Source organism: Phocoena sinus, chromosome 10, assembly GCF_008692025.1.
Source record: "Phocoena sinus isolate mPhoSin1 chromosome 10, mPhoSin1.pri, whole genome shotgun sequence".
Lineage (NCBI taxonomy): Eukaryota > Metazoa > Chordata > Mammalia > Artiodactyla > Phocoenidae > Phocoena > Phocoena sinus.
In genome coordinates this window covers 72513196-72537879 of record NC_045772.1, presented here as the reverse complement: position 1 = coordinate 72537879, position 24684 = coordinate 72513196, and the positions used below count along the sequence as shown (strand labels likewise).

Sequence of the window (24684 nt, the reverse complement as noted above, 5' to 3'; positions counted from 1 at the left end):
GATATCTACTTTGGTTAAAATAAGCAGACCAAGGGGCCCTTGATTAACAGCTTCCCTTGTTCCACAGAGAATTGTTCTAGAGGGGCTGAATATGTTGACTGTAGGAATCCTAAGGCACAGAGAAGAGTTGACAGTACCTGTAGCACTCGGAACATACCTAATTTTGAAGTAAGTAACATGGCATTAGAGTTTGGTTTTTTAAAAACTTTTGTTTCAGTGAAGAAGGAAATTAAAACATCAATGAAAAGTAATTAGAAGGTCATATTATTTTCTGTGTGTCATTTTGATTTGTCAAATGTTGACTCTAAATGTATATTTGGTATATTTCTGCATTGTCAATTAAAACTGATAATGTGATGTATTTAGACTAGTGCCTCATGGTGTATATTTTATATTTATTTCTGTAGGAGAACTTGCCTTGCAAGCGTGGATGCTACTGTCCCGTAGGAATGGTTCGAAATTCTAAAGGGAACTGTGTCTTCCCTGATGACTGCCCATGTTCTTTTGGTGGACAAGAGTATGACCAAGGAAGTGTCACCTCGGTTGGCTGCAACAAATGGTGCATAATAAAAGATTACTACTTTATTTGTTTTGGATATTTGAAAGGGGACAATCTGCTCTGATTTTTATGGGAAAGAAGTCATACTCTGGGATATTTTGAAAAATAATGGTCAAATGTAGTTAGAAAAAAAGCTATCTTTAAAATAGAAATTTTACATAGCATTATGTACAATGAACATCAGATAATGAAGAAGCTGCAAAATTTAAACCAATATGAAGCATTGTTTTGTGCTTCTTTACAAAAACCATATGAGTATATGAATCTTGACGTAATATACTTACCACACTGTATCATTGCTCTCCTTTAGTACTTGCATAAAAGGATCTTGGAACTGTACACAAAATGAATGTCAAACCACCTGCCATATCTATGGGGAAGGTCATGTTAGATCTTTTGATGGAAAAAGTTACAGCTTTGATGGTCTCTGCCAGTATTCATTTATCGAGGTAATTGCAAGTGTATTTTATCACAATTTTTCTTTACTTATTATTTATTTGTAGATGAACTCTGGAGTATTTTATTCTCAAAATGTGAAATTAAAAAAAAATGGCCCCTTATATGTTTCTCAAAGGCAGTAAAATGTAACATAATGTAAAAATGAGTCTGGAGGCAGTAGACCTAGATTTCACTCCTGGCTCTGCCATTTCTCAGATGTATGACTTACTTTGGGCACATTCCTTAATCTCTCTGTGTCTCAGTTTCCTCAGCTATAAAATGGGGATGGAAATAGCCCCTACTTGAAACCAAAGTAGAGAAAATATTGGCGCACATACTAAATGCTCAATAAATGTTAGGTGTCATTATTTTAACAACAGCACTATCAGCAATAACAGTTACATTTTCTTGAGTGCTTTTTGCAAAACGAATTTATGTATTTTATTACATTCAATCATTTAAAATATAAAAGGCTTATATTATTATTCCTATGATGGAGATGAAATTGAGGGTTAGAGAGGTTAAGCAACATGAATTACTAAGCAGAAAATGCTATATTCAACCTAGATCTGTCTGATTCTGGAGTTCATACTTGTTCCATACACCTAAACTGCTTCCTAAGTAACATGTAATGGGTGAAGTTTGGATTGTTTTGCATTAGTTTTGATTGAATATCAAATTTCATATAAATCACTGAGGAAAAAGCCCCCACATCTTATCTAGCTATTTGCAGAGCCTAGAAATAAATCTAAGACTTACACAATTTGAATATATATACATCTATGGTATAATTCTAAACTTGTATAGAGGTAATGGGAAAAGGACTCAGTCAAAACAAGTTAACTAGTTTGGACTCAGCAAAGGCTACAGACCCATAACACAGTTACACCACTGTCTTTTGGAAATTCCATAACAAAACATGTGGTAATTTATTGATTATAAGGGGTCACTGTCTAAGAAATGTTTGTCTGATGCAAACATTGTAATTGAGTTCCATGTCCCTGATATAAATAAACTATTATTAACATTTAATTTTTAAAGGATTATTGTGGTCGTGAAAATGGCACATTCCGTATTTTAACTGAAAGCATCCCGTGTTGTGAAGATGGGCTTACATGCTCAAGAAAAATTATAGTTGCTTTTCAGGTACAGTACTGTTTCTCTTTACTTTCTTTTTCTCTCAGATTATGCACCGCCAAATAAAACTAATGTTTTTGTAAGTCTATCTTTTCATTTATAGGATCAGAATATTGTCTTGCAAGATGGTAAAGTCACAGCAGTCAAAACTACAGAAAGTAAGGAATGTGAACTCAGTGGAAATTCATACTCTGTTCATACTGTTGGCCTGTACTTGATTTTGAAAATTTTAAGTGGAATAACCATAATTTGGGACAAAAATACAAGAATTTCTGTGTTATTGGATCCACGCTGGAATGTATGTATATCACGTTCATATATAATAATATAACAGAAGCAAATAACAATAGAAGCAAAATCATTTTTGCTGCTGAAGATTAGAGACATATTCAAATGTGGAAAGTGGGAGAATAGTAGTCTTTGTTATAGAACAAGGTTCCACATCTATTCAACCTTACATGAAGTATTAAATGTAATCAAAGATGATAGAAGTTGGTGAAAAATAAATGCAATAAACCTGAAGCATTCTAGTTTAGCCATATGTGGTTGCTTGGTGTATAGATAGAATTAATGTAATCCTTGGAACAAATATTCTAAGAACCTAAGAGTATACTCCTGTATGATTTGAAGCTACTGAATATAATTATTTTTAAATTCTTAAGGCATTTATCTTGGTCAATACTGAAATGTAGGATATCTTGGATTAAATGGGAGCAGAATCTTATCCACAGATTCTGGTTTCCATTCAAAATTTGGAATTTAAAATAGATTTATAATATACACAATCTTAATATCTCTATCATATGTCTATCTATCCATACCTATCTATCTCTCTATATATCTCTAGCATAACTCACTTTTAAAGTTCCCTTTCTGATCTATATAGGGCAAAGTGTGTGGTCTTTGTGGAAATAACAATGGCGATCTTAAGGATGATTTCACAACGAGATACTCATCAGTAGCTGCTGGAGCACTGGAATTTGGAAATAGTTGGAAAACAAGTCAAGAATGTTCAGACACAGTAGCTCAAACCTTCCCATGTGACTCAAACCCATACTGTAAAGCTTGGGCCGTGCGGAAATGTGAGATCATCCGGGACAGCACCTTCAGAGACTGCCACAATAAGGTAGTGGGGCTCTGAGAGCAATGACAGGCACGGGTTTTACTCTCAGGTACTCAGGTGCTGTGCTTGATGCCAAAAATCTTGGCTTTCTGTGCACCGATGGTGAAAAGAAATACAGAGACAGAGTTTTGGAGCAATGAGAAAAAAGGCTTTAATCTTTGCCTGGCAAAGGGGAAAACACAGCAGGCTAGTGCCTCAAGAACTGTGCTCCCCTTCCCTGGGGAACAGGGAAAGATTATATAGCCTGGGGCTCATGGTCTGGGGTAGGTGATAAGGCTGAAAGTAATTAAGGTCTTGCATGTCTTTTTTTCTGCAAATTCATGGCCAAAGCTGGTGTCAGGTGGCTCAGCAACCCGGTCTGGTGTCCCTGAAGTTATTGCCTGTGACCTTCTTTCTGAAATGAATAGTGCTACAAGGGAGTGCAGGGGAGAAGAAATGCCAGGTGCAAAGGGTAGTTCATATGGAGTCAGAGAGTAACTAGCCTTGTGAAGGACAAGGCTACAAGTGTTTGTTAGTAGTAACAGCTAAAGAATAACCAAGATTGCTTAACTCTTTCAGGTGTGGTTATATTGTTTCCCCAGTCTGTTCATTGTTTTCTTATTTTCCTTGTTTATCAGAAAAGAAAATCTCATTTCTATTTTTGCTTTAACATGGTCTTCCTAGGTGGACCCCAGTACGTACTATGATGCATGTGTTGAAGAAGCTTGTGCATGTGACATGGAGGGGAAGTACCTGGGATTCTGCACAGCTGTGGCGATGTACGCAGAAGCATGCAGTGCGGTTGGAGTCTGTGTTACATGGAGGAAACCAGATCTCTGTCGTAAGTCCATATGTTGTTGTTCTTTAAAACATAATCAGACAGAATTGTTTTGTTAGACAACCATTCTTCTCCTCATATTTTCTATAAAACACATATTCTTGGGCATAGACAGGTTTAAACACATGTTAATGTTTGTTTATGATTGGAAAAAAAATACCTATTTAAAAAGGTATAGCACCTGGCACAGTACATCAAATTCAACTTTTTTAGTTTCAAAAGTTCTTCTGTTCACAGGGGAAAGTTGAATATTGATGGAAAATATTTCTTATTCATACTTAAATGAACAAAGAACTGTTTACCTATCTTGGTATAGTTATATATTCTTAAATATTTACCTCATATATCACTTTTGGGTGAAGTCCTCACACATCATCTTGAAAAGTTCTACAGAGTTCTAGTCAAGATAAACTGTTAAATGAATATAAACTGAATTTTGTTATGTGTGGAATGTGGTAACTTTAGTAGAAATTAGTCAACACATTTCCTTCCAAAGGACGGTATGATAAGAGAAAATGTGCCAAATGAGAAATGTTGAAATTGAATCCTCATTCTATTTAGTTTATTATGTACAGCTTTATATATTATATTGAAATCTTTAGTTGCCTCATTTGGGAACTGTTATTTACATATTAAAGAAGCTTAATTTCCCTGGAGATTTATTTTTCTCATTTAAGCTTAGACATTAAAACCATGAATATAGACTATGACCTAAAATAGCTAAAAAATGGGAAAATTAATATTTACTCTTCCACCTCAAACCAATCTTATTGTGAGATGTCAAAGAAAAGTGCTATTTTGATTCTATATGATTTCCCTCCTTTTTTGTAAGCTGTTTTTGCTCATATGGCAATTTAGATAAAGCCAAAGGGACTTGATAAGACAGAATGATATACTTTAGTTCTGTTTATTGTTAGTTTCATTCAAAAACTCTTATAAAAATGCTTTGGAAAATGAAAGGTGAAAATTGTCATGTAATGAATGCAAGTAATTTGATATAATTCAATCATAGCTGTCTACTGTGATTATTATAATGCACCTGGGGAATGCAGCTGGCATTATGAACCTTGTGGTACATTGACTGCAAAAACATGCAAAGATAGAGTAATTGGCCAGAAGTTTTCTGCAGTTTTAGAAGGTAAGACATATTTTAATAATTTCCATGAAGAAGTGCAAATTATACTGATACCTTAAAACGAAAATATTTTAGGATACTGACAATTCAGTATCTTACATTTTGTAATTTAATGAATAGTTGTTTATCTTTATTATGATATTAATATTTCTACATTAGAAATATTTTGTCTAGACATAAATTATCTATTTAACAGGAGAGAGAGAGAGAGAGAGAGATAGGGAGAACATAGTGATCTGATCGCATTGGCAATCTTTATACATTTCATTAGACAAGGTAGTTTGTTGAGAATGTAGTTTCAGAATGCAACATATAATATAATCTCACTTGAATGGAGGCCAATTAACTATATCTCACAGTTAAAAATTACCTTATTCCTAGCATTACATATCTTAGAGAAAAAGAATGAAGTGACAAGAAAACAAGATGATACAGAAACTTTCCAAAAGTCACATCTGTGTTAAATCCCAGGCTTTAGGATATTTTCAGCTCATTTTATTATGATTTCTGTTATCTTCGTCTACCCTTGTGAAAGTAGATATTTAGAATTGGCATTCACATTTCAAGACCCATATCTATCCAAGTCTTGCATTATGTTCAACAGCGTGGCTATCATTAAAGTAGTAAATCATTTAAAATATTTTAGGAAACATATTAGAAAAAAATTAAATCAGCCAAACTTTCTAAATTCTCAGGTTTATATTCATTGCAAGAAGGTCTGAATCCTGTTCAATTCTTTTTTCTTAACAAAACATCTTTATTTATTTATTTAACATCTTTATTGGAATATAATTGCTTTACAATGGTGTGTTAGTTTCTGCTGTATAACAAAGTGAATCAGCTCTACATATACATATACCCCCATATCTCCTCCCTCTTGTGTCTCCCTCCCATCCTCCCTATCCCACCCCTATAGGTGGTCACATAGCACCTTGCTTATCTCCCTGTGCTATGCAGCTGCTTCCCACTAGCTATCTGTGTTACAACTGGTACTGTATATATGTCCATGACACTCTCTCACTTTGTCCCAGCTTACCCTTCACCCTCCACGTGTCCTCAAGTCCATTCTCTCCATCTGCGTCTTTGTTCCTGTCCTGCCCCTAGGTTCTTCAGAACCATTTTTTTTCTTTAGATTCCATATATATGTGTTAGCTTATGGTATTTGTTTTTCTCTTTCTGACTTACTTCACTGTATGACAGACTCTATGTCCATCCACCTCACTAAAAATAACTCAATTTCATTTCTTTATATGGCTGAGTAATATTCCATTATATATATGTGCCACTCTTCTCTATCCATTCATCAGTCAATGGATACTTAGGTTGCTTCCATGTCCTGGCTATTGTAAATAGAGCTGCAATGAACTTTGTGGTACATGACTCTTTTTGAATTATGGTTTTCTCAGGGTATATGCCCAGTAGTGGGATTGCTGGGTCGTATGGTAGTTCTATTCTTAGTTTTTTAAGGAACTTCCATACTGTTCTCCATAGTGGCCGTTTCAATTTTATATATTTTTCACTAAGAGTATGCTGTTGTTTTGCTATTATCTACTTCAGTTCATGGAACCATTGAAGTAAGTTTACAAAGGTACAATGTAGTTTCAGCAAATAGAGATGAACTGCGGGTCATTTTTACACACAGGCTGTTATGCTAAGTGCCCAGACAGTGCTCCCTTCCTGGATGAGAACACCATGAAATGCGTCAGTTTGTCTGAGTGCAGCTGCTTCTATAATGACATCATACCTGCTGGTGGAGTGATCCAAGATAACTGTGGGAGAATATGGTAAATTCTCTAACTGTCCAGTATTTCTGTTTCTTCCATTTTTATTTAGAAAACAATTAAGAAAAAAATCAGTGAATATATTTTTTAACTGTTATTTCTAAATGGGAAGGTCAGCTTTAGGTTCAGTTTTATATTACTTATGTTGGTTATTTTGTGTTTTCAGTAAATCCACATATCAACAAATGGTTTGTTAAATCTTATACTTAGTGCATAAGACAGAACAGAAAATGTCACTATGTACTTTTGGGTAAAAAGAAAGTTTTCATTCCATAAATGTAAGATCATGTTTATAGGCTTTCAGACAGTGACATGGAAGTAAAGAAGGGAGGTCTGTACTAGAGCGGCATGGCCATCAAAAAAAAGTCATGTTTGAAACTTAAAATCTAAGAACTAACTTTACAGCTTGACTCCAAAAATTCCTTTAGGTCCCAAGAACTCCTCAGTGAAAAGATTAGGAAACAGTACATGAAAAATACAAAAAAACAAAAAACCAGTTTGAATCCACAGCATGCTCTTGGGGAAACAGTTATTTACTGTTCTCTTATTTGGTTCTGTTTTGATTTTCACGGTTAGACAATTTGTTATTTTAAATTTGGGAGATGTATGTAATTAGGAGCTAAAAATTTCAACCTAATTCTTGTTTTTTATTTTGATTGTTTATTTTTTGTTTATAATTTAACTTTCAGCTATTGCATCGCAGGAGAGTTGGAGTGCAGTGGTGAGTCACTATGTTTTACTGTAATCAATTTAGGAAAGATGAGGTAAAGGGTTTGGAATCTTTTCATATCATCAACAGCAGAGGAGTAAGTACTTAATGCTTTAGACTGCTCCTCAGTGGATTGAGACTATTCCGTTTCAGGGTATTTGTTCATATTGGGTCAGTTCAAAACCAATGCTGTCAAGGCACTTCGAACCACTGGTAGATGGGGCAATTCTCCTGCCACACTCCTGCCTGTCTGTAGGTTCTGGGAATTAAGGGAGTGAGACATCAACTAAAATAATTTAATAAAGGGATGGAGTGGAAGGTGAGGATTATATAGATAGAATTCAATACTTGAAGGATTACTCATATGCAACATATATCTTAAAAAGAAATTTTAATAAGCTTCCAAATAATATATAAACGACTCCTGTTTTGCATTCGAAATTGCAAGAAGTGAAATAAAAAAGGCCAGATAACTCATAGGCAACTTGAGTTTTAGATTTTTTTTCACAATTTTTCATTCCTGTCAATAATAGTAATTTATGATTATTTCAGAAACTGCTCCTACAAATTCAACATTTACAGGTAAAATCATCATTATGGTTTAAATGTGTATTTCTGATGTCTTTTTATGGATAATCATTTATAGTTTCACATGAATCTGTGCCAGCAAAAGATATGCTGGTAAATATGCTGATATAAAATTTCAAATTAAAATTAACAGTTACTGGGCTTCCCTGGTGGTATAGTGGTTGAGAGTCCGCCTGCCGATGCAGGGGACACAGGTTCGTGCCCCAGTCCGGGAAGATCCCACATGCCGCAGAGCAGCTGGGCCCGTGAGCTGTGGCTGCTGAGCCTGCGCGTTCGGAGCCTGTGCTCCGCAACGGGAGAGGCCACAACAATGAGAGGCCCGCGTACCTCAAAGAAAACAAACACATAAAATTAACAGTTACTAGAAAATATGTCAAAATATTATACTCCTGTGATTCAAGTTAGAAATATGATTAGAACGTACAATAGGTATTGTATGCTTATTAGTTAAATATAATCATCCAAAGCTTGATATTTTTAGATGATAATTGGAACAAGTGGAATGAAAAAGAAGTAAATGTGATCTCCTGTGAAGTAAATATTTTGAAATCATGATTATACTGGGAGATGACTTGAAAACATAGAAATAAAAGTTAATTTATTTTTCTTAACTCATGTATTTGTTGCAAGCTATAATTTGTTGCAAGTATTTCAGTTATGTCCATTCAAGAGAGTATTGGGCAAAATGCAGTTTACCTTTGGGTTTGGAACTTATAATACATTGGTGATATAAGTGTACTTAGAGTTGCTACAGTACACTTACACATTCCTGTCTTGTATGATTCAGGGATAGAATTTATTTCCTGTTGATCATTATTTGGAGGTGGTGTCAATTAAGAGATAGTATAGTAAATTGGAAACCTTAGGTTTTGGTAATGTAGTTAGTATGTGGTCATCAGTGAAGTGTTATTTATTTTAGTTATCATTGGTTACTTTCCTAAAGCTAAGGTATCACATGTCAGGGTTTGTCTTGGCCCTGTCTTATAAAGTTCCTGTGAGATTTTGGTTAAGTGGTAATAACAGAAAATAGTTATCTTTGTTGGGCATACAGTAAGTATACAGTGGTATTCATATTGATTTAATGAAAGATTGTTTTGTTAATTAACCTCTGCATACAACTTCAGAAACTTTTATTAAGTTTATGGCAACTGGTTTCTTGAACTAAATTTTCCAGCAAAATTATTTAAGTAATTTATTTTCATAAATATTTTCTTCCCTAAACAGTTTCTACTACAACAGCTACCTCCATACTAAGCGCTGAAGCAGGTAAAAAAAATGCTTATTTGCTTTTTAGCTTCTAAATAAGCATCAAAGTGAATTTGCAACTCAGGCATTTGGCCCTTTTCTCAAATTTGTCATTCTCTATTTATTTATTTTCTAAATGACAAATGGCAGGGTCTACATCCCAACTGTGATTTTGGTGAAGAACCTTTTCCCTATTCAGAGATCATGTGTCCTAAAAATAACATTCTACATATTACTAATTTGGAAGAAAGTGGCTACAGAAGAAAATTCTATGCTAAATTCTTTGAAAATAATTTATATTTTCTTTTCAACTGACACCAAGGAATTTTAACTTTAATTGAATCATTTGTAATTAAAGCAGTGATCAGAGAAGTACAGGAGTGCTTCTGGTAAATGAATTTAACTGACATTTCATTATTTATTTGAATTATAGAGATATCTAACCCATATCTAAATAAATACTTTGTAATCTTGCCTTTCAACACCATTTTAACATACATTTCCAAATATTTGTCTTCTCCTTTGTACAGCAATTACACTGGTGACCAGTAGCTCAGGCACAGGCAAGCCATAATCATCAACCACAACTTAATCAACTTAATCATTAAAAAAAATTCCAAAACTTCCTTTTTCAGTATTATACCTTTGCAGTTACACTTTTCAGGGAAGATTTTTGTTTTTTTTTTAACGTCTTTATTGGAGTATTATTGCCTTACAATGGTGTGTTAGTTTCTACTTCATAACAAAGTGAATCAGTTATACATATACATATATCCCCATATCTATTCCCTCTTGTGTCTCCCTCCCTCCCTCCCACCCTCCCTATCCCACCCCTCTAGGTGGTCACAAAGCACAGAGCTGATCTCCCTGTGTTATGTGGCTGCTTTCCACTAGCTATAAGTTTTACATTTGGTAGTGTATATATGTCCATGCCACTCTCTCACTTTGTCCCAGCTTACCCTCCCCCCTCCCCGTATCCTCAATTCCATTCTCTAGTAGGCCTGCGTTTTTATTCCCATCTTGCCCCTAGGTTCTTCATGACCTTTTTTTTTCTTTTTTTTTTTATTTCATATATATGTGTTAGCATACGGTATTTGTTTTTCCTTTCTGAGTTACTTCACTCTGTATGACAGACACAAGGTCCATCCACCTCACTACCAATAACTCAATTTCATTTCTTTTTATGGCTGAGTAATATTCCATTGTATATATGTGCCACATCTTCTTTATTCATTCATCTGTTGATGGACACTTCAGTTGCTTCCATGTCTTGGCTATTGTAAATAGAGCTGCAATGAACATTGTGGTACATGACCCTTTTTGAATTATGGTTTTCTCAGGATATATGCCCAGTAGTGGGAATGCTGGGTCATATGTAGTTCTATTTTTAGCTTTCTAAGCAACCTCCATACTGTTCTCCATAGTGGCTGTATCAATTAACATTCCCACCAACAGTGCAAGAGGGTTCCCTTCTCTCCACACCCTCTCCAGCATTTATTGTTTGTAGATTTTTTGATGATGACCATTCTGACCAGTGTGAGGTGATACCTCATTGTAGTTTTGATTTGCATTTCTCTAATGATTAGTGACTTTGAGCATCCTTTCATGTGTTTGTTGGCAGTCTGTATATCTTCTTTGGAGAAATGTCTATTTAGGTCTTCTGCCCATTTTTGAATGGGGTTGTTTGTTTTTTGATATTGAGCTTCATGAGCTGCTTGTATATTTTGGAGACTAATCCTTTGTCAGTTGCTTCATTTGCAAATATTTTCTCCCATTCTGAGAGTTGTCTTTTGGTCTTGTTTATGGTTTCCTTTGCTGTGCAAAACTTTTAAGTTTCATTAGGTCCCATTTGTTTATTTTGTTTTTATTTCCATTTCTCTAAGATGTGGGTCAAAAAGAATCTTGCTGTGATTTATGTCATAGAGTGTTTTGCCTATGTTTTCCTCTAAGAGTTTGATAGTGTCTGACCTTACATTTAGGTCTTTAATCCATTTTGAGCATGTTTCACAGAACTGGAACAAAAAATTTCACAATTTGTATGGAAACAAAAAAGACCCTGAATAGTCAAAGCAATCTTGAGTAAGAAAAACAAAGCTGGATGAATCAGGCTCCTGGACTTCAGACTATACTACAAAGCTACAGTAATCAAGACAGTATGGTACTGGCACAAAAACAGAAATATAGATCAATGGAACAGGATAGAAAGCCCAGAGATAAACCCATGCACATATGGTCACCTTATCTTTGATAAAGGAGTCAAGAATATACAATGGAGAAAAGACAGCCTCTTCAATAAGTGGTGCTGGGAAAACTGAACAGCTACATGTAAAAGAATGAAATTAAAACACTCCCTAACACCATACACAAAAATAAACTCAGGGAAGATTTTGTTTTCTGTTTTTGTTTTGTTTATTTTTAACATTTTAGAAGAAAACTTTGGAAAAAAATGTTATACAAACTGATAAGAGTCTTTGACTTTTACTTGTGGTCTATAGATTTTAAACTTTAATTTTATATTTGGACATCTATGTACTATTTAATCAAATTTCTCTGAAACATTAATTTCAAGGTAATCCATCTTATATATTGCCATAGATGTTATCAGTAACACAATTTTCCTTCCACATGAAACATTTTTTTCCATTATGTTCTCCAATTCAGCAGCTTCCATTCCAGAGATTACTACATCAAGCAGTGAAATCATCCATAGGTGAATCAACAAGCCTATAAACTGACAAATATAGGCTTTTACATATATTAAAATTGTGTTTTACATATTAGAATCAACAGACCCACTCTCCTATACTTAATACCTTTTTATTCCCCTCAATTAACATTATTTTTCTTTCTCCTCTTATTTATTACTTTCTCCAATCTGTCTGTCTCTGTATATACATATATATTTTAAAACATAAAATTTTATTGAGGTATAATTGGCATGTTAACATTTTATTAGTTTCAGGTGTTCAACATAATGATTTGATATTTATATATATTGCAAAATGATCAGCACAAGAAGTCTAGGTAACATCTTTGAAGTCACAGATAATGGTTTGCCATCCTTGTATTCCCAATTGCACTTAGTCCCAAGCTATATAATAGTTAGTATTCAATAAATATTTGTAGAATTAATGGATGATTCTTCTTTTCCCTGTCCCAAATTTTAATTCAGGTTTTTTCTTTTGGCACAGAATTTCTAGTGAAGATTATACTATTGATTAGATATTATTTATACTGATGAATCTTATAGTTCATACATTTCATTCATTGGAGCTAATATTTTTTCTCTAGAATACAAAGAGATAGTGTAAAATCAAGACTACTTTTTGATTATGATTTTATATCATGATATAGAATTATGACTAATTTGTGGTACTTTTGTAATTTTTAGTGTTGTCTGATTTATTTGGTACTTAATACATGTTGCTTATATTCAAAGGGCAAACATGTAATTTTATCACCATCATAGTGTGGAATATCACTAAAATGCCCAACTGACATTTTTAATTTCTATCAAACTTTCTCTTATGTTGAATATCATTAGCAGGTCTGGCTCTTTCAATGTAATTTTAGAAGAACTGACACGTTTCAGAAATATTTTTCTTTATTCTATAATTGTAAATTTATTTCTGAAGGCTTAGTAACAATTTCATCCCAGTAGTTGTTTAATATACACTGCATAATGATATTCTATCTATGTATTATCTCAGCCATAAACAATGGACTGAATTCCTAATTCTCAGCCTTGTTCTGTGTCTAAGATAAGTAATTTGGTTCAGTTATATAGGTCTCTTTCAGTTAAAATAAAATCATTCACTCAGCTACTAAAACTTTTGAATCTTGAGGCCATTTAATGTATTCTTGACTGTTGATTTGATGAATTGTGTAGTCATGCATGAGTCATAAGCAATTTGGATAACTATTTCAATGTGATGCTGATATCTGCATCTTGCATTAAAAGTAGGCAATCAGAACTAAGAAGACTGGTTTGATTTTTTTCCAGTTTATACATATATTTTCTTTTATTGCCTTTTCTTCCCCAAGCATTCAGTTTTGAACATAATATTCTGGCAATTTAATTTTGTCAACATTCTGTATTGTAGCAAGCAAACTTTTCACATAAAACAGAAGGCCATGAGTAGATTACCTAGAGCTTTCGTTACTTCATCATTAGCCACTGATAAGGTTTTACATGTAAAATTAACCTTAAAACACTACAAAAATCTTATCAATTGCTTCCACCATAGCATTTAAAAAAATTATAAATCTAATGTAGAGTTTAATTATAGGGAAGATTAGTTAGGTGATGTTTTCCTGAATTCATTTGGTATTATTTATGACTTTTAATGCTTAACCTCACCAAATCCTAATGTTTTATTTAATTTCACTGAAATTCCAGCAGACATTTCATGCTATTAGTATAATATTATTTTACTAAAACATCATCTTAGTACTGTATTACAATATATAGCAAATAATAACTGTTAATGAGTGATTACTATATTTTAGTCATTATATCAAGAACTTTTTCTTCAATTTCTCATTAAATCTCAACAATCCCCTGATTCCACAATCCTCCACAACACAGGTGCCCTCATATTTTACAGGGGAGGAGATAAAAAGAGCTCAAATATTTTTTCCAGCATTACAAATATCAGAAGAAAAAGGGATTTTCTGGTATGATGTAGAGAGAAAAAAGAGTTGTCTTTTCCTTTTTATTTGTGAAAGCAAGAAATTATAAAATCAGAAATTATAATTTCAGAGATGTGAATCATTAAGGCTTGCCCCAACGTTAATCTGAAATCAGGAGAAAAATGTAGTTTTTAGAAGTTTATTTTTTTCATGTTAAAATTCTGTAAATGTGCCACAAATCAAATAAATTTTAAGTAGATTTAGTCAAATAATCCTAATATAGAGAAAACATTGATTATCAAGTTATAGAATCATTAGTAACTTTCCAGAATTTTTGGATAATGTAGATGTAGCTTTATATTGATACTGGAATAAATTAGTAATTGCTTATTTCCCAGATGAACTGAGGCACATAAAATTTTGTATATTAATTAAATTTCAATTCTAAAATAATTATTAGTGATTTAATGTTTAGCTCCTCATCGACTATTCCACAACATCTTTTCTGAGAATATGCCCATATCATACATAACAGGTAGGAACTTAGAAATTATTCAAATAATCATTGATTTAGTTTCATCAAAAATCTGTAACTTGGGGGCTCAGATAATACCACTTGGTTATCTTTGTTCAATTAACTGCATAACCATAAATTCTATTTTATTTAATTTATTTTTTAAACATCATTATTGGAGTATAATTGCTTTACAATGTCGTGTTACTTTCTGCTGCATAACAAAGTGAATCAGCTATATGTATACATATATCCCCATAGCCCCTCCCTCTTGCATCTTCCTCCCACCGCACTAAGTGGTCACAAAGAACCGAGCTGATCTCCCTGTTCTATGTGGCTGCTTCCCACTAGCTATATATTTTGCATCTGGTAGTATATATATGTCACTGCTACTCTCTTACTTCTTTCCAGCTTAACCTTCCCTCTCCCTATGTCCTCAAGTTTATTCTCTATGTCTGAGTCTTTATTCCTGCCCTGCCCCTAGGTTCATCAGAACCTTTTTTTTTTTATTCCATATATTGTGTTAGCATATGGTATTTGTTTTTTTCTTTCTGACTTACTTCACTCTGTATGACAGACCCTAGGTACATCCACCTCAATACAAATAACTCAATTTCATTTCTTTTTATGGCTGAGTAATATTCCATTGTATATATGTGCCTCATCATCTTTATCCATTCATCTGTTGATAGACACTTAAGTTGCTTCCGTGTCCTGGCTATTGTAACTAGTGTTGCAATGAACATTGTGGTACATGACTCTTTTTGAATTATGGCTTTCTCAGGATATATGCCCAGTAGTGGGAATGCTGGGTCATATGTAGTTCTATTTTTAGCTTTCTAAGCAACCTCCATACTGTTCTCCATAGTGGCTGTATCAATTTACATTCCCACCAACAGTGCAAGAGGGTTCCCATTTCTCCACACCCTCTCCAGCATTTATTGTTTGTAGAGTTTTTGATGGTGGCCATTATGACCAGTGTGAGGTGATATCTCATTATAGTTTTGATTTGCATTTCTCTAATGACTAGTGATGTTGAGCATCCTTTCATGTATTTGTTGCCAATCTGTGTATCTTCTTTGGAGAAATGTCTATTAAGTCTTCTGTCCATTTTTGGATTGGGTTGTTCGTTTTTTTTTTTTTTTTGATATTGAGCTGAATGAGCTCCTTGTATATTTTGGAGATTAATCCTTTGTCAGTTGCTTCATTTGCAAATATTTCTCCCATTCTGAAGGTTGTCTTTTTGTCTTTTTTATGGTTTCCTTTGCTGTGCAAAAGCTATTAAGTTTCATTAGGTCCCATTTGTTTATTATTGTTTTTATTTCCGTTTCTCTAGGAGGTGGGTCAAAAACGATCTTGCTGCAATTGATGTCAGAAAGTGTACTGCCTGTGGTTTCCTCTAAGAATTTTATAGTATCTTGCCTTATTTATGTCTTTAATCCATTTTGAGTTTAATTTTGTGTATGGTGTTAGGAAATGTTCTAATTTCACTCTTTTACATGTAGCTGTCCAGTTCTCCCAGCACCACTTATTGAAGAGGCTGTCTTTTCTCCATTGTATATTCTTGCCTCCTTTATCAAAGATAAGGTGACCATATGGGCGTTGGTTTAGCTCTGGGCTTTCTATTCTGTTCCATTTATCTTTATTTCTGTTTTTGTGCCAGTACCATACTGTCTTGATTACTGTAGCTTTGTAGTATAGTCTAAAGTCAGGAAACCTGATTCATCCAGCTTTGTTTTTCTTATTCAAAATTGCTTTGGCTATTCAGGGTCTTTTGTGTTTCCATACAAATAGTGAAATTTTTTGTTCTAGTTCTGTGAAAAATGTCACTGGTAGTTTGATAGGCATTGCATTGAATCTGTACATTGCTTTGGGTTTTATAGTCTTTTTCAGAATATTGATTCTTTCAATCCAAGAACATGGTATATCTCTCTATCTGTTTGCATTGTCTTTAATTTCTTTCATCACTGTCTTATAGTTTTCTGCACATAGATGTTTTCTCTCCTTAGGTACGTTTTTTCCTAGGTATTTTATTATTTTGTTGCAATGGTAAATGGGAGTGTTTCCTTAATTTCACTATCAGATTTTTCTTTGTTAGTGTATAGGAATGCAAGAGATTTCTGTGCATTAATTTTGTATCCTGCTACTTTACCAAATTCATTGATTAGCTCTGGTTGTTTTCTGCTAGCATCTTTAGGATTCTCTATGTATAGTATCACATCATCTGCAAATAGTGACAGTGTTATTTCTTCTTTTCTGATTTGGATTTCTTTTATTTCTTTTTCTTCTCTGATTGCTGTGCCTAAAACTTCCCAAAATATGTTGAACAATAATGGTGAGAGTGGACAACCTTGTCTTGTTCCTGATCTTAGAGGAAAAGTTTTCAGTTTTTCACCATTGAGAATGATGTAGGCTGTGGGTTTGTCATATATGACCTTTATTATGTTGAGGTAAGTTCACTCTTTGCCTACTTTCTGTAGGATTTTTTTTATCCTAAATGGGTGTTGAATTTTGTCGAAAGCTTTTTCTGCATCTATTGAGATGATCATATGGTTTTTATCCTCCAATTTGTTAATATGATGTATCACATTGATTGATTTGCATATATTGAAGAATCCTTGCATTCCTGGTATAAACCCCACTCGATCATGGTGTATGATCCTTTTAATATACTGTTGGATTCTGTTTGCTAGTATTTTGTTGAGGATTTTTTCATCTATGTTCATCAGTGATATTGACTCGTAGTTTTTTTTTGTGAAACCTTTGTCTGATTTTGGTATCAGGGTGATTGTGGCCTTGTAGAATGAGTTTGGGAGTGTTCCTCCCTCTGCTATATTCTGGAAGACTTTGAGGAGGATAGATGTTAGCTCTTCTCTAAATGTTTGGTAGAATTCGCCTGTGAAGCCATCTGGTGTTGGGCTTTTGTTTGTTGGAAGATTTTTAATCACAGTTTAAATTTCAGTTCTTGTGACTGGTCTATTTATATTTTCTATTTCTTCCTGTTTCAGTCTTGGAAGGTTGTGCTTTTCTAAGAATTTGTCCATTTCTTCCAGGTTGTCCATTTTATTGGCGTATAGTTGATTGTAGTAATGTCTCATGATCCTTTTTATTTCTGCAGTGTCAGTTGTTACTTCTCCTCTTTCATTTCTAATTCTGTTGATTTGAGACTTCTTTTTTTTTCTTGATGGGTCTGGCTAATGGTTTATCAATTTTGTTTATCTTTTCAAACAATCAGCTTTTAGTTTTATTGATCTTTGCTATCATATCATTCATTTCTTTTTCATTTATTTCTCATATGATCTTTATGATTTCTTTCTTTCTGCTAAATTTTTTTTTGTTGTTGTTGCTCTTCTTTAATTGCTTTAGGTGTAAGGTTAGGTTGTTTATTTGAGATTTTTCTTGTTTCTTGAGGTAGGATTGTATTGCTATAAACTTCCCTTGTTAGAACTGCTTTTGCTGTATCCAATAGGTTTTGTGTCGTCATGTTTTCATTGTCATTTATTTCTAGGTATTTTTTGATTTCCTCTTTGATTTCTTCAGTGATCTCTTAGTTATTTAGTAGTATATTGTTTAGCCTCCATACATTTGTATTTTTTACAGTTATTTTCCTGTAATTGATATCTAGTCTCATAGTGTTGTGGTCAGAAAAGATACTTGATACGATTTCAATTTTCTTAAATTTACCAAGGCTTGATTTGTGACCCAAGTTATGATCTATCCTGGAGAATGTTCCATGAGCAGTTGAGAAGAAAGTGTATACTGTTGTTTTGGGATGGAATGTCCTATAAATATCAATTAAGTCCATCTTGTCTAATGTGTCATTTAAAGCTTATGTTTTCTTATTTATTTTCAATTTGGATGAGCTGTCCATTGATGAAAGTGGGGTGTTAAAGTTCCCTACTGTGAATGTTTTACTGTTGATTTCCCCTTTCATGGTAGTTAGCATTTGCCTTATGTATTGAGGTGCTCCTATGTTGGGTGCATAAATATTTACAATTGTTATATCTTCTTCTTGGACTGATCCCTGATCAATAGATATGTCCTTCTTTGTCTCTTGTAATAGACTTTATTTTAAAGTCTATTTTGTCTGATATGAGAATTGCTACTGCAGCTTTCTAGTGATTTCCATTTGCATGGAATATGTTTTTCCATCCCCTCAGCTTCAGTCTATATGTGTCCCTAGGTCTGAGTGGGTCTCTTGTAGACGGCATATATGTGGGTGTTGTTTTTTTATCCATTCAGCCAGTCTATGTTTTTTGGTTGGAGCAGTTAATCTATTTACATTTAAGGTAATTATCGATATTTATGTTCCTGTTACCATTTTCTGAATTGTTTTGGGTTAGTTTTTGTAGGTTTTTTTCTTTCTCTTGTATTTCCTACCTAGAGAAGTTCCTTTAGCATTTGTAAAGTTGGTTTGGTGGTGCTGAATTCTCTTAACTTTTTCTTGTCTGTAAACTTTTTAATTTCTCTGTCAAATCTGAATGAGATCCTTGCTCAGTAGAGTAATCTTGGTTGTAGGTTTTCCCCTTTCATCCCTTTAAATATGTCCTGCTGCTCCCTTCTGGCTTGCAGAGATTCTGCTGAAAGATCAGCTGTTAACCTAATGGGGATTCCCTTGTATGTTATTTGTTGCTTTTCCCTTGCTGCTTTTAACATTTTTTCTTTGTATTTAATTTTTGATAGTTTGTTTAATATGTGTCTTGATGTGTTTCTCCTTGGATTTATCCTGTATGGGACTCTCTGTGCTTCCTGGACTTGATTGACTATTTCCTTTCCCATGTTAAGGAAGTTTTCAACTATAATTTTTTCAAATATTTTCTCATCTCTTTATTTTTCTCTTCTTCTTCTGGGACCCCTATAATTTGAATGTTGGTGCATTTAATGTTATCCCAGAGGTCTCTGAGACTGTCCTCCATTCTTTTCATTCTTTTTTCTTTATTTTGCTTTGGGATAGTTATTTCCTCTATTTTATCTTCCAGGTCATTTATCCGTTCTTCTGCCTCTGTTATTCTGCTATTGATTCCTTCTAGAGAATTTTTATTTTCCTTTATTTTGTTGTTCATCATTGTTTGTTTACTCTTTAGTTCTTCTAGGTCCTTGTTAAACATTTCTTGTTTTTTCTGCATTCAATTTCCAAGATTTTGGATCATCTTTACTATCATTATTCTGAATTATTTTTCAGGTAGACTGCCTATTTCCTCTTCATTTTTTTGGTCTGGTGTGTTTTTCCCTTGTTCCTTCATCTGCTGTGTGTTTCTCTGTCTTCTCATTTTGCTTAACTTACTGTGTTTGGGGTCTTTTTGCAGGCTGCAGGCTCATAGTTCCCGTTATTTTTGGTGTCTGTCCCAGTGAGTGAGGTTTGTTCAGTGTCTTGTGTAGGCTTCCTTGTGGAGGGGATTGGTGCCTGTGTTCTGGTGGGTGGGGCTGGATCTTGTCTTTCTGGAGAGCAGGGCCACATCTGGTGGTGTGTTTTTTGGTGTCTGTGAACTTAGTATGAATTTAGGCAACCTCTCTGCTAATGGGTGGGGTTGTGTTCCTGTCTTGCTAATTGTTTTGCATGGGGCACCCAGCACTGGACGTTGCTTGCCATTGGGTGGAGTTGGGTCTTAGTGTTGAGAAGGAGATCTCTGGGAGAGCTCTCGCCAACTGATATTACATGGGGCCGGGAGGTCTCTGGTGGTCCAATGTCCTGAACTCGTGTCTCCCACCTCAGAGGCTCAGGCCTGACACCAGGCCAGAGCACCAAGACCCTGTAAGCTACCAGGCTCAAGAGAAAAGGGAGAAAAAAGAAAGAAAAAAAATTTTTAATTATTAAAATAATAAATAGAAAAAAAAAAAGAATAGAGCAACCAAACCAATAAACAAATCCACTAATGATAACAAGTGCTAAAAACTAACTAAGATAAACATAAAAATCAGAAACAAATCAGTCATAGACAGCAAACCCCAAGTCTACAATTGCTCCCAAAGTCCACTGCCTCAATTTTGGGATGATTTGTTGTCTATTTAGGTATTCCACAGGTGCCGGGTAAATCAATTTGATTGTGGGGATTTAATCCGCTGCTTCTGAGGCTGCACAGAGAAATTCCCCTTTCTCTTCTTTTTTTCACACAGCTCCTGGGGTTCAGCTTTGGTTTTGGCCCCACCTCTGCAAGTAGTTCACCCTCAGGCATCTGTTCCCCGCCCAGACAAGAGGGGGTTAAACAGTGGCTGATTAGGGGGCTCTTGCTCACTCAGGCCAGGGGGAGTGAGGGGTACAGTAGTCATAACTAGAATGTGGGGTGAGCCTGCAGTGGCAGAGACTGATGTTATGTTGTAACAGCCTGAGGGATGCCATGTGTTCTCCTGAGGAAGTTGTCCCTGGGTCATGGGACCCTTGCAGTAGCAGGTTGCATGGGCTCCCAGGGGGGCGGTGGGTGGTGTGGATAGTGACCTGTGCTTGCACACAGGATTCTTGGTGGCTATAGCAGCAGCCTTAGTGTTTCCTGACTGTCTCTGGGGTCTGAGCTTATAGACACAGCTCATACTCTTCTCTGGAGTTCATTTAGGCGGTGCTCTACCTTCTGTGGGCAGATGGGGAAGGAGTCCCCTCTCCTGTGCACCCCAAAACAATGGTCTCTTGCCTCTTAGGCAGGTCCAGATTTTTTTCCGGACTCCCTCCCAGATAGCTGTGGTGCACTAGCCCCCTCAGGCTGTCTTCACGCAGCCAACCCCAGTCCTCTCCCTGGGATCTGACCTCTGAAGCCCAAGCCTTAGCTCCCAGTGCCCACCCACCCTGGCGGGTGAGCAGGCAAGCCTTTCAGTCTGGTGAGTGCTAGTCAGCACCGATCCTCTGTGAGGGAATCTCTCCTCTTTGTCCTCTGCACCCCTGTTGCTGCACTCTCCTCCATGGCTCCAAAGCTTTCCCCCTGCCCAGCCCTCATTTCCACCAGTGAAGGGACTTCCTAGTGTGTGGAAACTTTTCCTTCTTCACAGCTCCTTCCCTGAGGTACAGGTCCCGTCCCTATTCTTTTGTCTCTGTTTTTTTCTTTTGCCCTACCCCGGTATGTGGGGATTTTCTTGCCTTTTGGGAAGTCTGAGGTCTTCTGCCAGCATTCAGTAGGTGTTCTGTAGGAGTTGTTCCACATGTAGATGTATTTCTGATGTATTTGTTGGGAGGAAGGTGATATCCACGTCTTACTCCTCTGCTGTCTTGAAGGTCTCCCCTCTGGAACCATACCAACCATAAATTTTATACTTCAAAATGTGCTATAGATTCCTGGACTGGGTATAAAATGTTGAGAATTGAATGTGACATTTTTGAATTTTAACAGTCATAAGAGATAACATGTTCATTTGCTGGTGACTGAAGTATCATAAGAATCTACCTAAAGTGAGGGTGGCAATCAGTAGACTCTCAGAAGGACGAGTATGTTTATTGATAGTCTTATTTTGAAGCTCTTAAAAAAGCTAAGTTTAATGTTCTATTGATCTTCATTTTTCATGTAAGAATAAAGCATTTCATTTTAAGGCACATCAACATAATTAAAAAAAAAACTGGTTTTATAAATTCATCCAATAAGCATCACGCCATAGTAAAAATAAAACAGTTTAAAGTGTTTGCTTTTAGAACACTTTTTTCCTTTTTTCTTTTTAATTTTTATTGGAGTATAGTTACTTTACAACACTGTGTTAGTTTCTACTGTATAGCAAAATGAATCAGATATATATATATATATATATATATATATATATATCCCCTCATTTTTGGATTTCCTTCCCATTTAGGTCACCACAGTGCATTGAGTAGAGTTCCCTGTGCTATACAGTATGTTCTCATTAGTTGTCTATTTTATACATAGCATCAATTGTGTATATGTGTCAATCCCAATCTCCCAATTCCTCCCACCCTACACTTTCCCCCTTGGTATCCATAAGTTTGTTCTCTGTCTCTATTTCTGCTTTGCAAATCAGATTATCTATAACATTTTTTAAAGGAAGTAAGGATCCTTTTTGTGGAGAAATTGCCTTGCACAAAGTGAAGGCTTGAATATCATATCCCATCTCTTTTACTGACATCAGTGATTTAAAAGTTGAACAGCATTTGACAAGTTGTGATGAATTCATAACTACATAATGATTTTTGGTTTTTAGCTTTCTAGTGGTGAAGCTCTCTTGATCAGTGATGAGAAAAATGGATCCCAAGATAAGAGTTTAGTCATCATCACTAGCAAGTTTTTTGTTTCTTTCTAAATATAGTATGCCTCAACTAAGAATATTTAAATAGACACTGAAAAATGAAATGTAATATTTCCAGATATAATATAGCTAGGAAGACACATCATTTTGAACATGTGTTGCCTCTCCATGAACTGTCTACGATAGATGGAAGGATTTCTTTCTTAGACATGAGAACCCATTTTACCCAGAAATTTGGTTTATAGTCTCAATGTTCTAAATGTACTTTCATTTTGGATAATATATTTGTCCTGTTGAATTGAACCAATATGATTAATGGGTTAATTTAATTTAGCCAAAACTCTTCTATTTTTATTTTCTACATTGTCTTAAGATATCAATGTGGTATTCAAAAAAAACCCTATGATTCTTGAATAGGTAAGATTTATTTCAAAAAGAGACTGTGCAGAAGGGCATTTTTTCCCCTTATCTCGTTCCCTGAGTGAAGTACTTTTGATCAAGTAATAGATCAAATACTTCCCTGTATCAAGTACTTTTCACTGGCCATTAGATATTTTTTTGTTTTTGTTTCCCATCTATAACTTGAAAATGACTTGTACAATAACTTGTACAAGTTATTTTAAAGTTTCTTCCATAAATTTAAATGACCTTCTCGGATGGATCAAAGGCATTCCTGCCAGATAGAAGGAGAAAGGCCTGGGTGCTCAGAAGAGGATTTATGATGTATTTGACTTTAAAACTTTAAAGGAAGTTAAAGGAAGCAATATGCAAAGCTTAAGCTTTTTTCCATGCCTTATATATCTATTTTATTTTCTATACAGTAAAGGCTTTCAAAGGGTTAAAATGCCCTGAGAGATGCTTAGCCAACCATTGCAAGAAGTATGTTATTTTTAGAAGAAAAATTATTCAATTATGCTTCTTTCCTGTTTAGCTTGACAAATCTTGACACAGAGCTAATATTTACTGAGCACTATTATAATTATTTGACACATATTATCTCATTTGATATAGAATTCTATGAAGTGGGCACCATTATTTTCCTCAATTTACAAATGAGGAAATGGAAGCACAAAAGGTTAAGCCATGTGTTGAAGGTCACTTGGTAATAAGTAGCAGAGAGAGGATTAAATCCAGGACATAGTTTTCTAGATTCTAGTCTTAAGGCTTTTGTGTTTTGATATTTAAAAAAAAGTTAAATTTAATTTAAATCAGTTATTGAAGTAGTAGCATATAATTGCAGATTCCAATTTCAAATTGGGACTTGTGTTAAAATTTATAATAACTTATTTAATAAGTTTCTAATAAATTTATAACTTATTTAATAAGTTTCTATTAAAACTAAAAATAGCTCATTGACTAAATGGGATACTAATTCATATAATTAAAATGTAGGTTTCTGTTACATAACAATTTGATATCTTAAAATGCATCTTTCTTGTCTCAAAAAGTTAAATTTTATCAGAATTTATATAAGTTGTATATAAATTTTATTTGTTTGTATAATGTGCTTATTCTAAAATTGCATCAATCATAGAAAGAAGATAATTGTACCAGGATATTACAGAGAGCCAGCTGAGTGTAGTGGGAAGCAGAAGCAGATAAATAAGAACTAGAATCTCTTCTCTTCTACTTACTAGCTGTATGACCCTAGTTTTAGTCTGTCAAACACTCTGAAGATTAGTTTTCTCATTCTTTAAGTAGGAAAAATATAATATCTACATTACAGGACTTGAGTAAATGTGATAGTGCAGCTTTGTGTAATACATAATAAATACTCAATAAAGTCAAATTTATTACTCCTTACAATTTTTTAAAGAATAATTCATTA

At 34.5% G+C, this 24684-nt stretch overlaps 1 protein-coding gene across 1 annotated transcript in view; it reads left to right on the top strand.

Moving 5' to 3' along the window:
• The window catches only part of MUC19 (mucin 19, oligomeric), a 97423-nt gene that overhangs the window by 16693 nt on the left and 56046 nt on the right, over positions 1–24684 (top strand). Inside the window, exons 16-29 of the mRNA XM_032646955.1 lie at positions 68–168; positions 408–559; positions 870–1008; positions 2039–2143; positions 2238–2432; positions 3021–3260; positions 3921–4077; positions 5087–5212; positions 6852–6993; positions 7680–7711; positions 8252–8281; positions 9512–9553; positions 10063–10095; positions 12194–12226. Of these exons, the coding sequence (XP_032502846.1) occupies positions 68–168; positions 408–559; positions 870–1008; positions 2039–2143; positions 2238–2432; positions 3021–3260; positions 3921–4077; positions 5087–5212; positions 6852–6993; positions 7680–7711; positions 8252–8281; positions 9512–9553; positions 10063–10095; positions 12194–12226 (1527 nt within the window). The remainder of the gene's footprint in view (positions 1–67; positions 169–407; positions 560–869; positions 1009–2038; positions 2144–2237; positions 2433–3020; positions 3261–3920; positions 4078–5086; positions 5213–6851; positions 6994–7679; positions 7712–8251; positions 8282–9511; positions 9554–10062; positions 10096–12193; positions 12227–24684) is intronic.